Raw genomic sequence first — 15,387 nt, 5'->3', positions numbered from 1 at the left:
TCAGCCTCCCGAGTAGCTGGGAGTACAGGCATGTGCCACCACTCCCAGCTAATTTTTGTATTTTTAGTAGAGACGGGGTTTCACCATGTTGGCCAGGATGGTTTCCATCTCTTGACCTTGTGATCTACCCGCCTTGGCCTCCCAAAGTGCTGGGATGACAGGCGTGAGCCACTGTGCCCAGCCAGTTTCAGTTCTTACACCAAATAAATAGCTTCCCACAGCCACACAATGAACCCTAATCAACCGTCTTATTATTATTATTATTATTATTATTATTATTATTATTTGAGATGGAGTCTTGCTCTGCCGCCCAGGCTGGATTGCAGTGGTGTGATCTCAGCTTACTGCAACCTCTGCTTCCCAGGTTCCAGTGATTCGCCTGCCTCAGCCTCCCACATAGCTGGGATTACAGGCACCCACCACCACACCTGGCTAATTTTTTGTATGTTTAGTAGAGACGGGGTTTTGCTATGTTGGCTAGGTTGGTCTTGAACTCCTGACCTCAGGTGATCTTCCTGCCTCTGCCTCCCAAAGTGCTGGGATTACAGGCCTGAGTCACCGCACCCAGCCCTAATCAACCATCTTAAATACACATCTCTGGTCTTATGTGGAAAATGATGAGAGGGTTTTTTTTTTTTTTTTTTTTATTGAGACGGAGTTTCGCTCTGGTTGCCCAGGCTGGAGTGCAATGGTGCCATCTTGGCTCACTGCAACCTCCACCTCCCAGGTTCAAGTGATTCTCCTGCTGCCTCAGCCTCTCGAGTAGCTGGGATTACAGGCATACGCCACACGCCTGGCTAATATTTTGTATTTTTAGTAGAGACAGGGTTTCTCCATGTTGGTCAGTCTGGTCTTGAACTCCCAACCTCAGGTGATTCACCTGCCTCAGCCTCCCAAAATGCTGGGATTGCAGGTGTGAGCCACCGCGCCTGGCCTGGGTTTTGTTTTTAATACCCATCTATGACTTGTAACTTCTACAGAGTGATAAAAGTGATGTATCATTTAAGGTAATAGATTATTCTGCTTCATGTAATAGAAACCCAGCTGTGGTGGCTTGACCAAGTAACTGGGTCTTTTCCTTCTATATAAGTCTGGAGATAGAAGTCCAGGGCCGGGAAGGTGCTTCCACAATGCCATTAGGTAGACAGGCTCCTCCTGTCTTTCTTTCTCCCATCTTTAGTGTGTAGCTTTTGTCTTCATGCTTGCAAGATAGTGAAGTACATTTAGATCTAATGTCTACATTATAGGCAGGCACAGAGTGAAGCACAGAAAGCAATTAACAGTCGTATTTTTCCATCTGATCAGGAAACAGTAACTTTCTTGAAAGTCCCACACAGGAGACTCCTCACATCTCATTGGCAAGAACTGGCTCTCATGGTTATATTTTTGTATACAAAATTATTTAATCACTTCTCAGCCTTTTGGCTAAGATCAAGGGTAGTATCAGTTCTTATCAGTTCTTTTTTTTTTCTCTCTTTTGAGATAGAGTCTCGCTCTGTTGCCCAGCTGGAGTGCAGTGGCGCAGTCTCAGCTCACTGCAACCTCCGCCTCCCAGGTTCAAGCAATTCTCTTGCCTCAGCCTCTCAAGCTGGGATTACAGGTGCCAGACACATTGCCTGGGTAATTTTTTGTATTTTTAGTAGAGACAGGGTTTCTCCATGTTGGCCAGGCTGGTCTCAAACTCAGGTGATTAACTTGCCGCTGCACTCCAGCTTGGGAAACAGAGCAAGACACACACACACACACACACACACACACACACTCGAAGAAGGAAGGAAAGAGAGAGAGGAAGGGAGGGAGGGAGGGAGGAAGGAAGAAAAGAAAGAAAAACATAAAAAAAGAGAAATAGAGAAACTTCCCCCCTTGTTTCAATTCTTTAATATGTGTTGAAGAGAACTTTTTTTTTTTTTTGAAACGGAGTCTCACTCTGTCACCCAGCAGGCTGGAGTGCAGTGGTGTGATCTCATCTCACTGCAACCTCCATCTCCCGGGTTCAAGCAATTCTCTGCCTCAGCCTCCTGAGTAGCTGGGATTACAGGCGCCCGCCACCACGCCCGGCTAATTTTTGTATTTTTAGTACAGACAGGGTGTCACCATATTGGCCAGGCTGTTGTTGAACTCCTGACCTCGTGATCCACCCGCCTCAGCCTCCCAAAGTGCTGGGATTACTGCTGTGAGCCACCGTGCCCAGCCTGAAGAGAACTTTTTATACCTACATAAAATCAGGCAAGGGAGTATCAGTTATTTTTTAAATTTTACTGGTCACCCTTTCCCCTCTCTTCTGTCCCCTCCCCTCTTCCCTTGGAGCGCTCTTCCTCTTCCACCAGAATCCGGTGATTCCGGTGAGGCTGCTAAATGGAACACCCAGCTATGCCCATTGCTGCCCCATCGTGACTCACAGTAATGGACATGTGACTCAACCTGGTCAGCTTATATCCCATTCTCCTGACCACAGTGACATCCCAGTGACGGGCATAGAACCAGCAGTCAGTTACTCTCTGGGATTTATTTCATGGAACTAGGAGAGAGAGAGTGTTTAAGCCACCCCATCTCCAGCCCCCAGTAGACTTTTTTTTTCATTATTATTATTATTTTTTTCACAATCCCTACTTTGGATGTAGACTTAAAAAAAAGTGTCAAGGAATGTATCAATTTCTTGTAGGTTTTCCAGTTTTTTGGCATATATTTATTCCTAGTAGTCTCTGATGATTCTTCATATTTCTGCGGTATCAGTTGTCATGTCTCCTTTTCCATCTTTGATTTTATTTAATTGGGTATTCCTTTTTCTTAGTCTGGCTAAAGGTTTGTTGATTTTTTCAAAGTAAACCAAGTTCATTTTTAAAAATCTTTTGTATTTTGGGGAGTTTCAGTTTCATTTGTTTCTGCTGTATCTTATTATTTCTTCTACTAATTTTGGGTTTGTTTTCGCTTTCCTAGTTAAGATGCGTTGTTAGGTTATTTATAGACTTTATTGTTATTTATTTTTTTTGAGTCAGAGTTTCCCTCTCGTCACCCAGGCTGGAGTGCAGAGGTGCAATCTCTGCTCACTGCAACCTCTGCCTCCCGGGTTCAAGTGATTCCCCTTGCCTCAGCCTCCTGAGTAGCTGGGATCATTAGCACCCACCACCACACACCCAGCTAATTTTTTGTATTTTTGGTAGAGATGGGGTTTCACCATGTTGGCCAGGCTGGTCTTAAACTTCTGACCTCAGGTGACCTGCCCGCCTCGATCTCCCAAAGTGTTAGGATTACAGCCGTGAGCCACCGCATCTGGCCATAGACTTTTTTAGAACTGTTTTAGGTTTACAACAATATCAAGTGGAAAGTAGAGCTCCCATATTCCACCCTCCTCTCCCCCTGCCCCACCTGCACAACCTCTTCCACCGTCAACATCTGGTGGAGTGGTACATTTGTTTCATCTGACAACATGGACATATCATTACCATGGGGCTCACTCTTAGTGTACATCCTATGAGTTTTGACAAATTTAAAATATGTATCCACCATTATATCATACAGAGTAGTTTCACTGCCCTAAAAAATCCTCTGTGCTCCACCTAGTCATCCTTCCCTCCTAACTTCTGGCAACCACAGATCCTTTTACTGTCTCTATAGTTGTGCCTTTTCTACAGTGTCGTATATTTGGAATCATACGGTGTGTCGCCTTGTCAGACTGGCTTCTTCCAGTTAGTAATATGCACTTAAGATTCATCTGTGTCTTTTCATTGTAGTTCATTTCTTCTTAGCACTGAATAATAGCCCATTATATAGATGTGCCTCTGTTTATTCATTCACCTGTTGAAGGAAGAGTGTAAAAGAATTTGCAGACATACCATTTTTATTTGGAGGTGTCCAACTGATTTCTTGAATTCTTTATTTGGGTGTCTCACAGACATCTCAAACTTAGTATGTCTACCCATCCTGTCCCTCATTCCAGTTCAGGGTGTAGCACCACAATCCACCCAACTGCTCAAGCCAGAAGTTAGGTGTCAAATGTGGCTCTTCCATTCTCTCACCTGTCTCATCCCATATATCAGTAAAGTCCTGTTGCTCCTACCTCTAAAATATGTCTTGAATCCAGGTGGGCTGGTGCAGAAGCCTTTTATTCAGTCTCCTTCCTTCAAATGTTGTCCCGTACAATACACTTTCCACACAGTTAAAAGAATGACTCATCCATGGTTGGCTTGGTATTAATTGAAAGACCTGGTGTAAACAGTAAATATTTGTACTATATTCTGGACTCTCAGCATTTTTATAAATGGCTAAAAATAAGACAGTTCTTTGTAGCAAATAGAGGAATTAGACCTGAATGTCCTTCAAGATGTTTTGGAGCATAATAGTAAGGCTTTATATAGTTACCACTTCCCGAAGCCAAAATTAAAGTACATATTCCAGGAGGCAGTAGGGTACTTAGGGTTCAAATAATTATCATTTTATTAAACACCTTTTATGTTTGCTATGTACTTCATCTTACTTAATTCTAACATAGGTGGGCCAAGATAAACAGGACATTCTTCAAACATAATTTCTGGATTTGTTTAACATTTAATGGGGGTGGGACAAAACATTTTTAAATAATTTTTTTTGAGGCAGAGTCTCATTCTGTCACCCAGGCTGGAGTGCAATGGCGCCATTTTGGCTCACTGTAACCTCCACCTCCCAGGTTCAAGCAATTCTCCAGCTTCAGCCTCCCGAGCAGCTGGGATTACTGGCGCGCACCATCATGCCTGGCTAATTTTTATATTTTTAGTAGAGACGGGGTTTTACCATGTTGGCCAGGTTGGTCTTGAACTCCTGACCTCCTGTGATCCACTCGTCTCAGCCTCCCAAAATGCTGAGATTACAGGCGTAAGCCACCATGCCCAGCCTAAAAAACAATTTTTATTTTATTTTTTTAGATAAGTGTTTACTGATATTTTTATTTTGGAGCTCCAAAGGAAAAAAAGTCACATCTATTATTTTGCATTTTTCATGTAAGAATAAAACATTTTCCTTTAAGAGATACCAACTTATTTTTTCTTTTTACTCTTTTTCTAAATTCATCCAATAAACATTATGCCGTTGTGAAAACAAAAGTTTATTTATATATATATATATATTTTTATTATACTTTAAGTTCTAGGGTACATGTGCACAACGTGCAGGTTTGTTACATATGTATACATGTGCCATGTTGGTGTGCTGCACCCATTAACTCGTCATTTACATTAGGTATATCTCCTAATGCTATCCCTCCCCCCTCCCACCCCACAACAGGCCCCGTGTGTGATGTTCCCCTTCCTGTGTCCAAGTGTTTTCATTGTTCAATTCCCACCTATGAGTGAGAACATGCGGAGTTTGGTTTTTTATCCTTGCGATAGTTTGCTGAGAATGACGGTTTTTTAAAAATTTAGATAGAGACAGGGTCTTGCTATGTTGGCCAGGGTAGTCTCTAACTCCTGGCCTCAAGCAATCATCCCACCTTGGCTGTCCAAAGTGCTGGAAATAAAGGCGTGAGCCACTATGCCCAGCCACAAATTATTTTTTATTAATACAAACTGTATGTAGTTGGCCGGGTGGCTCACGCCTGTAATCCCAGCATTTTGGGAGGCTGAGGCGGGTGGATCACGAAGTCCGGAGTTTGACACCAGCCTGGCCAACAAAGAACAATACATTTGTAGAGAAATGACAGGACAAAGGAAAGTGGTTTTAGGCTTCCAAGGACTGGAACCTTTGGGAAGGCAAACACTGTATGTGGGAGGAAACTAATTGAATAAGGTTTCTTTGCCAATTCCTCTGGTGCTGTCCCTGGTAGATAAGACTCTAGAATTGTCTCCAGCAAAGGAGAATTTATATCCTGCCTTTGGGCAGAAAGGCAGGGGGATGGGGAGAGCTTTCCTCAGTTTGCTGCTTCTTAACTGCCTTTAGCTCAAAAATATTTTTATGTCAAAGAGGCATTTTAGGATGATATGTTCTGATTTCCTTCATAGCAAAAGATGCGTGGATTTCTATTGGTGGCCGTTGGTGTTTTTTAAAGACGTGCATGCACACATATACATCAGCTGTCAAAACCATTCCCTTTTTCCCATTGTTCTTTCCTCTTAGGTTTTTCCCTAGCAAGTGTCTGAATCTACATCTTGACAGGTATAAATTTAGATAATAAGTCACCTGTTCCCAATAAATACCATTACAGCATGCTTTACCTGTGGCTGAATTTCAAGTGACTATAGCTTCACATGCTAGGTCTGTTAGTAAACAGTGTAACTTTCCACTCAAGGCCATTGTCTTGTGCATTGGGAATATGCTCAGAGAACATTTCCCCGATTATTCAGTAATGTTTCAAGTCCCTGTTAAGGTTAATATCCTGGGTAGCAACTAAATTGGCTTGTTCCTCAATCTACTCTGTTCATTCCAACTCTCCAAATTAATCACTATTAATCCCCACTATACAGTGAGTCATCAATAGCTCAGTTTAACCTGCCAGAGGCCTTTTATTGTGGCAGAGCAGTGATTTCAACAATGTGTTTGATTCCAAAACTTTTTTTCTTTCTACTACTGGCAAATACCATAAAAGGATAATAGATAATTCTATGCTTTTGCCTAATTTAAGGGAAAGATGTAATTCAAAGTTTTGAACAACTGTATTTTGAACATTTTACTAGAAGTGACCATTAAATCTAAGTAGTTATTACTAAAACAAGCTCAGTAAAACCATTAACCCATGGATTCAGTTATATAGCACTAATTATAATGGTGTATCTTTCACTGTAACCATTTTAAATTTGTACATTTTGTCAACTACATTATAACAGGGCTGTTTATTGGGATGGTAATGGAAAGTAAAAACACTAAACCCGATGTGCAAAAGGAACAAGTTTTTTTTCCCCCGGAAATGGGGTCTCGCTTTGTTGAAAAGAATGATGTTGACAGATAATGTACTTGTGATAGTTATATTTATTAAGCAAAAGAAAATTATGTTTTGTTTTTTAAGGACCAATCTGTTTCTGATAATGTTACATGTTTTAAATAAATGACAATAAGATGTAAAGCATCACATTTTCTATTAAAATTGAACAAGCTATTCAAATTGCTACATTATATCACACCTAATTGTTCCAGTAGCATTTTTTTTTTTTGAGACTGAGTCTCATTCTGTTGCCCAGGCTGAAGTGCAGTGATGTGATCTCAGCTCACTGCAATCTCCACCTCCTGGGTTCAAGTGATTCTCATGCCTCAGCCTCCCGAGTAGCTGGGACTACAGGTGTGCGTCACCATACCTGGCTAATTTTTCTATTTTTACTAGAGACGGGGTTTTGCCATGTTGGCCAGGCTGGTCTCAAACTCCAGGCCTCAAGCGACTTGCCTGCCTCAGCCTCCCAAAGTGCTGGGATTACAGGCATGAGCCATCGCACCCGTCCTCCAGTACCATTTTAAACAAATACATATTGTAGACTACGTACCAATAGAAATTAAGGTGGCAAAACCGTATCATTAGTAAAGTAAGTGAAAGCCTTAGTCTTTTTGTTTATTCCTTATTCCCCAAAGGAGTTACTAAGTGAAGGAATTTTCCAGCTGCCTTTATTTTTTTGAGACGGAGTCTTGTTCTGTTGCCCAGGCTGGAGTGCAGTGGCACGATCTTGGCTCACCACCTCCTCCTCCTCCTGGGTTCAAGCGATTCTCCTGACTCAGCCTCCAGAGTAGCTGGGACTACAGGCACCCACCACCATGCCCGGCTAATTTGTGTATTTACAGTAGAGATGGGGTTTCATTATGTTGGCCAGGATGGTCTTGAACTCCTGACCTCAAGATCAGCCTGCCTCGGCCTCCCACAGTGCTGGGATTACATGCGTGAGCCACTGCGCCCGGCCTTCCAGCTGCATTTCTGAGGTCACAAGTATGGCCTTAAATGATTGCCCTCAAGAACACAGCTTTTGAAGGTAATCATATGCAAGTAAATTACAATCAAATGGAACTGTATGATTATTTTGTTATTTTAATGCTAAACTGAACAGTGAACTGAAATCAGAGGAGAAAGAAAATCAAGCTAGTGGCTCACTCTCAATAGTGTCCTCTAATTTTATTGATGCTTCAGTTTTCATAAAGTGCAATAAACAAAATAAATAGATGAAAAAAGCTTTGAAGATTTATATACAGTTTTGAGGTTAAGATAAATTACTGACTATATTCCTTTCAGCCTTTTAACTCTGTGAAAGCTGTAACGTACATTAAAAGCACATTGAACTAGGTTAAATAATGATCTTTCCCCCTTAGATCAATCTAGTATTAAGGAGTATATAATTATGCAAGTTCATTCTATAACACAAGGCTAGACTAAAAGGAAAATTTTTGTGCTACAGACTAAATCCAGATACGGTCAGGTGCTGAGCAGTATTCCTGGCTTCAAAATAGGAGGTATCTGTTTCATCATCTGGCTGGGGGATGAAAGGCATAGTCTGATGCTGCAGATTTTCCCAGTCCACATCACTGCAGAGAGGATGACGTTTTAGCTCTTAGGAAAAATATAAAACAAAACAGTATGATATCATTACCTAAGTAAGTACTGCTTTACAGGAATTATTATAAAAAGAGAATGTCTCACATATAACTTACCTTACTTTATTATGTCAGTTTCACAGACATTTGTTTAATGTCTGTTAGGCCACATACTTCACAAAGGTCTACATGGGCCATTTTGAATATCACTTGGCATATGACAGGTGCCTGGTTTGTATTTGTTTAATGACAGAATGAATGATTTGCCTTAACTTAGAAGCCTATCTTTCTCACAGCTTTTTTTTTGAGACGAAGTCTCGCTCCGTTGCCCAGGCTGAAGTGCAGTGGCGCGATCTCTGCTCACTGCAACCTCCGCCTCCCGGGTTCAAGCGATTCTCCTACCTCAGCCTCCCGAGTAGCTGGGATTACAGGTGTGTGCCACCACACCAGGCTAATTTTGTATTTTTAGTAGAGACGGGGTTTCGCCATGTTGGCCAGGTTGGTCTCGAACTCCTGACCTCAGGTGATCTGCCCACCTTGGCCTTCCAAAGTGCTGGGATTACAGGTGTGAGTCACCATGCCCGGCACTGACATCTTTTTTTTTTTTTTGAAATGGAGTCTCTCTCCAGTGCCCAATCTGGAATGTAGTGGTGCAATCTTGGCTCACTGCAACCTCCATCTCCCAGGTTCAGTGGTTCTCCTGCCTCAGCCTCCCAGGTAGCTGGGACTACAGGTGAGTGCTACCATGCCTGGCTAATTTTTTTTTTTTTTTTTTTTTTGTCTGTCACCTAGGCTGGAGTGCAATGGCACAATCTCGGCTCACTGCAAACTCTGCCTCCCGGGTTCAAGCGATTCTCCCACCTCATCCTCCTGAGTAGCTGGGATTACAGATGTGTACCACCAAGCCTGGCTAATTTTTGTATTTTTAGTAGAGATGGGGTTTCACCATGTTGGCCAGGCTGGTCTCGAACTCCCGACCCCAGGGGATCCACCCGCCTCAGCCTCCCAAAGTGCTGGGATTATAGGTGTGAGCCACCGTGCCCACCCTGCCTGCATCTTGTTAAAGAATCCCTGACTCAGGGGAAGAGAGTGTGGCCTACTTTCTGCTCCTTGATAAACCTTCCATGCCATTGATCTTCCATGATGAATGCTCCAGTTTTGACTCTAAGGCCTTGCCACCTGTTTCTATCACCACGCTCCTTAGCAGTATCTATTGCCCTAGACAGCTTTAGCATGAAGCTCACCCCCCTCTCCCTTTCTTCCCTGTGCTCCATCCTTATCCTTCATGGTGACTTCAAGAATAGATACTGATGACAGTTCTGACACGTTCTCTTCATGGTTCTTTGACTTCCTTGATTTCACTGACTTGCATCTCTACAACATATTGATTTCTAGCTTATGGCTACATTGGAAGCTCTATATCACCGAGCTGCTCTGCTTACAAGATTTCAAAGCCTTCCTCACCTCTTTACTGCCATTTCATTACCTGTCACTGTTCCTATTTCCTTCTACCTAGTAAAATAAAAGTATGCTCTTTTGGGCAGAGTAATGGCTCACGCCTGTAATCCCAGCACTTTGGGAGGCTGAGGTGGGCAGATTACTTGAGGTCAGGAGTTCGAGACCAGCCTGGCCAACATGGTGAAACACCGTCTCTACTAAAAATACAAAAATTAGCCAGGTGTGGTGGGATGCAGCTGCAGTCCCAGCTATTTGGGAGGCTGAGGCAGGAGAGTCACTTGAACCTGGGAGGCTGAGGCTGCAGTGAGCCGAGATCATGCCACTGCACTCCAGCCTGGGCAACAGAATGAGATTCCGTCTCAAAAAAAAAAAAAAATCCTTCTTATGAGTGATAGTGTTTTTTATAATGGCAATCTGACCAATATGTTGCATTCAGACACTCACATCTATTCTGAAATAATACTACAAGGACTCAGTATGTCCAAATCCAATGTACAGCATCGGAAGTTGAAATGTGTGTGTGTTTATATGTTTTAAGTAGTATAATCTAAGTCTGAAGTGCCTTGAAAAAGCTAGAGCTGACTTTCCAAATGTCTGCTCCCTCACTTTACACAGGTTTCTGGTCAAATGCCCCTCTTCACAGAGGTCCTCCTGACCACACTGTCTAAAAAGAAGTCTCGTGCCATCACTTCATATCCTCTCACCCTGCTTTATTTTTCTTCCTAGTATTTACCACTACGTGACATTATGTTGTGTCTGTAACTGTTCACTGTCTCTCTTTCCACTAGAATGTAAGTTCCACGAGGACAGGGATCTGAGTCTAGATCATCCCTAGGGTATTCCCAGGGTCTGAAGCAATATCACCTAGCTCCTAGAAGGCACTCTATAGGATTGGTTAAATCAGTGAGTAAACAAACTGGGCCAGGCATGGTGGCTCATGCCTGTAATCCCAGTACTTAGGGAGGCCAAGGTGGGCGGATGGCTTGAGCCCAGGAGTTCAAGACCAGCCTGGGCAACACAGCAAAACCCCATCTCTACTAAAAATACAAAAATTAGCTGGGTGTGGTAGTGTGCACCAGTAGTACCAGCTACTTGGGAGGCTGAGGTGGAAGAATTGCTTGAGCCCAGAAAGTTGCAGTGAGCCGAGACTGTGCTACTACATTCCAGCCTGGGCGACAGACCCAGATCCTGTCTCAAAAAAATCCCAAAACCAAAAAAAGAAAGAAATTATTACAGGGAACACCTAGAAGCTGATGCAAATGACACATTTCTGAAGCTCATTTTCCTGAATACATTCTACTTGATAAAGAAATGCATTTTGGGACGTAATGCTTTTCTCTATATTACCATACCTCGTTACAAAAAGAATTTTAAAATCCCAGCACTTTGGGAGGCCGAGGCAGGAGGATCACAAGGTCAAGAGATCGAGACCATCCTGGCCAACATGGTGAAACCCCATCTCTACTAAAAAATACAAAAATTAGCTGGGCGTGGTGGCACATGCCTGTAGTCCCAGCTACTTGGGGGGCTGAGGCAAGAGAATCACTTGAACCTGGGAGGCGGAGGTTGCAGTGAGCCGAGATCGCACCACTGCATGCACTGCAGCCTGGTGACAGAGCAAGTCTCTGTCTCAACAACAACAACAACAACAACAACAACAACAGAAGAATTTTAAGGCAGCTGCTAATGAGATTTACTAGTTTCCAAATTAGGGCTTAATATACTCCTGCATTGAGAAAACTATTGAGTGGTTTATAATATACCAAGTTTGTCTTGAGCCAACCTGGGATCCAGTACATTTATCAATAAATAATAGTATCAAAAATGAAGCAATAAGAAATTACAGAACATCTCTCTTGCAAGATTAGGGAAAATAAATTTGTTTTTAAAAATGACAGAACAGAGGGTTTCATAAATAAAGATTTCCTGTATTTCCTTAACTTTATCAGGCTTTGAAAAACCCAAGACACTAACAAGATTGTTTTAGGACAGGCAAGGTGGCTCACACCTGTAATTCAGCATTTTGGGGAGGCTGAGGTGGGAGGATCCTTTGAGCCCAGGAGTTCAAGACCAGCCTAAGCAACATAGTGAGACACTGTCTTTAAATAAATAAATAGCAATAACGTATGTTAAAAAAAAAAAAAAAAAAAGAGGTAAGATTGTTTTAGATACTTGAGATTAATAATTTTTTTTGAGCCAGAGTCTCACTTTGTTTCCCAGGCTGAAATGCAGTGGCATGAACATGGCTCGCTGTAGCCTCGACCTCCTGGGCTCAAGTAATCTTCCTGCCTAAGCCCCCAAGTAGCTGGAACTACAGGTGCGCACTGCCTTGCTTGGCTATTTTTTGTATTTTTTGTAGAGAGAGTTTCACCATGTTGCCCAGGCTGGACACAAACCCCTGAGCTCAAACGATTGCCAGCTGCAGCCTCCCAAAGTGCTTGGACTATAGGCATGAGCTACCACACCCACCGATTAATAAAATCTAATGCATGAATACAGTATTGCCATTTGACCACACTAAATTTTTTCTGCCTCTTCTACCATGTGACACATTGAATTTTCATGTAGAATAAGGACCAATATATCAATGCATACCTAGAGGGGAGAAATACATCGAATTATCTTTGTACCAATTTAGCAGTCAGATTATCTGTAGTATTATATTGGAACTTGATTTTTTTTTTTTTTTTTTTTTTGAGACAGAGTCTCTGTCGCCCAGGCTGGAGTGCAGTGGTGTGATCTCTGGTCACTGCAATGTCCGCCTCCCGGGTTGAAGCGATTCTCCTGCCTCAGTCTCCAGAGTAGCTGGGACTACAGGTGCACGCCACCACGCTGGGCCTAATTTTTGTATTTTTTTTTTTTTTTTTTTTGAGAGGGAGTCTCGCTCTGTTGCCCAGGCTAGATTGCAGTGGCACAATCTTGGCTCATTGCAAGCTCTGCCTCCCAGGTTCATGCCATTCTCCTGCCTCAGCCTCCCAAGTAGCTGGGACTACAGGCGCCTGCCACTATGCCTGGCTACTTTTTTGTATTTTTAGTAGGGACAGAGTTTCACCATGTTAAGCCAGGATGGTCTCGATCTCCTGATCTCGTGATCCGCCTGCCTCGGCCTACCAGAGTGCTTGGATTACAGGCCTGAGCCACCACACCCGGCCAATTTTTGTATTTTTTAGTAGAGATGGGCTTTCGCCATATCGGACAGGCTGGTCTTGAACTCCTGACCTTGTGATCAGCCCGCCTCAGCCTCCCAAAGTGCTGGGATTACAGGCGTGAGCCACCACGCCCAGCCAGAACTTGCTATTTTTATAAATATTCACCATCTGCAAAAAATCAATGGTAAAACAATGTATTAACACAAAACCATACCTTTCATTCCAGCTCTCTTTGTATCATCAATGGTTAAAAGTATTTCTACTGCACTTTGAGCATTATCAGATAACTTTTCTTCACCTTCTGGCCAAGGGATATCTAAAATTATACATATACAAATAAACTTGTTTATTACTGCTCAAAATAATAGTATCCAGAGATAAATGACTACTGTTTTTTGTTTTTTGAGATGGAGTTTCACTCTTGTCACCCAGGCTGGAGTGCAATAGCGTGATCTCAGCTCACTGCAACCTCCACCTCCCAGGTTCAAGCGATTCTCCTGCTTCAGCCTCCCGAGTAGCTGGGATTACAGGCGCCCGCCAACATGCCCGGCTAATTTTTTGTATGTTTTTTTAGTAGAGATGGGGTTTTACCATGTTGGCCAGGCTGCTCTCGAACTCCTGACCTCAGGCGATCCACCCGCCTTGGCCTCCCAAAGTGCTGGGATTACAGGCATGGGCCACTATGCCCAGCCAGTAAATGACTATCTTAATAGGAGAAAAAGAATCACCTCTTTTCAGAATATTCTGGAATACTTGTTGTGGTGTTTCATCATTGAAAGGGGGAATTCCTGTTAGAAATTCAAACAAGCAAACTCCAAGTGCCCACCAGTCTACCGCAGGACCTGTAATCGAAGAGCAAACAGCTAAAGTTGCAAGCATTCTCTACAAATATTTGATGAACAGAAATATTAATTGTGGAGTCCTAATTAGGGAAAACGAGTTAGGCTGGTAGGACCAGGGGGAAGCAAAAAGAAAAAGCAGATAAGCTGCAAGTCTGCCTTTCCTCATGGTCCAGGACGCACAGCCCTCCTGTACAAATAACTCACAATTGTCCTGTGCCCACCTATCACCAGACCCTTGACTGATACAAAAATGCAAGGTAGAGCTGGGCGCGGTGGCTTATGCCTGTAATCCTGGCACTTTAGGTGGCTGGGGAGGGTGGATTACCTGAGGTCAGGAGTTCAAGACCAGCCCAGCCAACATGGTGAAACCCTGTCTGTACCAAAAATACAAAAATTGGCCAGGCGTGGTGGCACATGCCTATAATCCCAGCTACTGGGGAGACTAAGGCAGGAGAATTGCTTGAACCTGGGAGGCAGAGGTTGCAGTGAGCCGAGATCACGCCACTGCACTCCAGCCTGGGCGACAGAGCAAAACTCTGTCTCAAAAGAAAAGAAAAGAAAAGAAAAATGCGAGTTAGCTCACTGCAACCTTGGCATTATCAGTACAGCATGTAGCCTTCTCCAGGACAAGCACCATCCTATAACATCTCTAGCAAGCCTTTGTCGCCTTGTGATCAGCTCCCCTCTTGGTGACTTGCTCGTTACATCCTTACAATGTATTTTCCTACTTCGTCTAATAAATTTGCCTTTCTTTACCTACAACTGTCTTCGTCAATTCCTTTATTGCCCACGCCATCAGCCCCAGATAGTCACTATCTGCAACATTAGTATGTGAACATTTTGGCATAATCAAAAGTGCAAAAACCCACATTGTTTTCACTTGGGCAATGTGATAACTGCTTTCCTCTTTATTTTCCAAGAAGTTTAGATTACCAATTACCACAGCTGGTTAAAGAGAAGATAAAGCCATTTTTTCATTTATTAATAATTTCTGATATTCTGGATATGTTATGTATCCTAAATCGTAAAATTATTCTCTAAAATAGGCAGACTACTACTCAATTTCATATCAGGAAATGTAAGCATTTACATGATTATTCTGTATCCTGCACAAGGTATGAGATAAGGCAGCAACATTTATAGTAATTGGAGGAAAGCCTGGTAACTAGGGAAGGCCTTAATTACAGAGTATTTTAATGTGGCTTTATTCCTTTTAGGAACAGAGAGGGACAAATTAGTTTAACAAAGAATATTCACTTAAACTATGGTTTCAAGAGGTAAGTAGGAGATGTCTTAAGATATAGGTAAAACTGATTTCTAAATAAAATATTCATTGGATGCAAAATTTATATACAAAGTTTTTTTTCTTTGTTTGTTTGTTTTTTGAGACGGACTCTCACTCTGTCACCCAGACTGGAGTGCAGTGGTGCAATCTCTGCTCACTGCAAGCTCTGCCTCCTGGGTTC

At 42.7% G+C, this 15,387-nt stretch overlaps 1 protein-coding gene and 1 pseudogene across 14 annotated transcripts in view; one reads left to right on the top strand and one right to left on the bottom strand.

The window, feature by feature from the left end:
- The first annotated feature begins 1,405 nt into the window (after window positions 1–1,405).
- On the top strand, window positions 1,406–1,546 carry LOC112441116 (U2 spliceosomal RNA; annotated as a pseudogene).
- Window positions 1,547–8,037: 6,491 nt separating this feature from the next.
- Window positions 8,038–15,387, bottom strand: part of MASTL (microtubule associated serine/threonine kinase like) — a 32,785-nt gene continuing 25,435 nt past the window's right edge. For 7 of the 14 annotated variants that reach the window (XM_055092520.2, XM_055092521.2, XM_034930162.3 and 4 more), the window contains 3 exons: window positions 13,808–13,921; window positions 13,294–13,395; window positions 8,038–8,488 (listed from right to left, as the gene is read on the bottom strand). In XM_055092520.2, the coding sequence (XP_054948495.1) occupies window positions 8,331–8,488; window positions 13,294–13,395; window positions 13,808–13,921 (374 nt within the window). In that variant the 3' untranslated portion in view covers window positions 8,038–8,330. The other 7 variants (XM_055092525.2, XM_008974888.6, XM_003821423.6 and 4 more) reach the window with 3 other exon arrangements.

Source organism: Pan paniscus, chromosome 8 (assembly GCF_029289425.2).
Source record: "Pan paniscus chromosome 8, NHGRI_mPanPan1-v2.0_pri, whole genome shotgun sequence".
Taxonomy (NCBI): Eukaryota; Metazoa; Chordata; class Mammalia; order Primates; family Hominidae; genus Pan; species Pan paniscus.
Note: the sequence above shows the minus strand (reverse complement) of the source record. Positions and strands in the feature narration are given on the sequence as shown.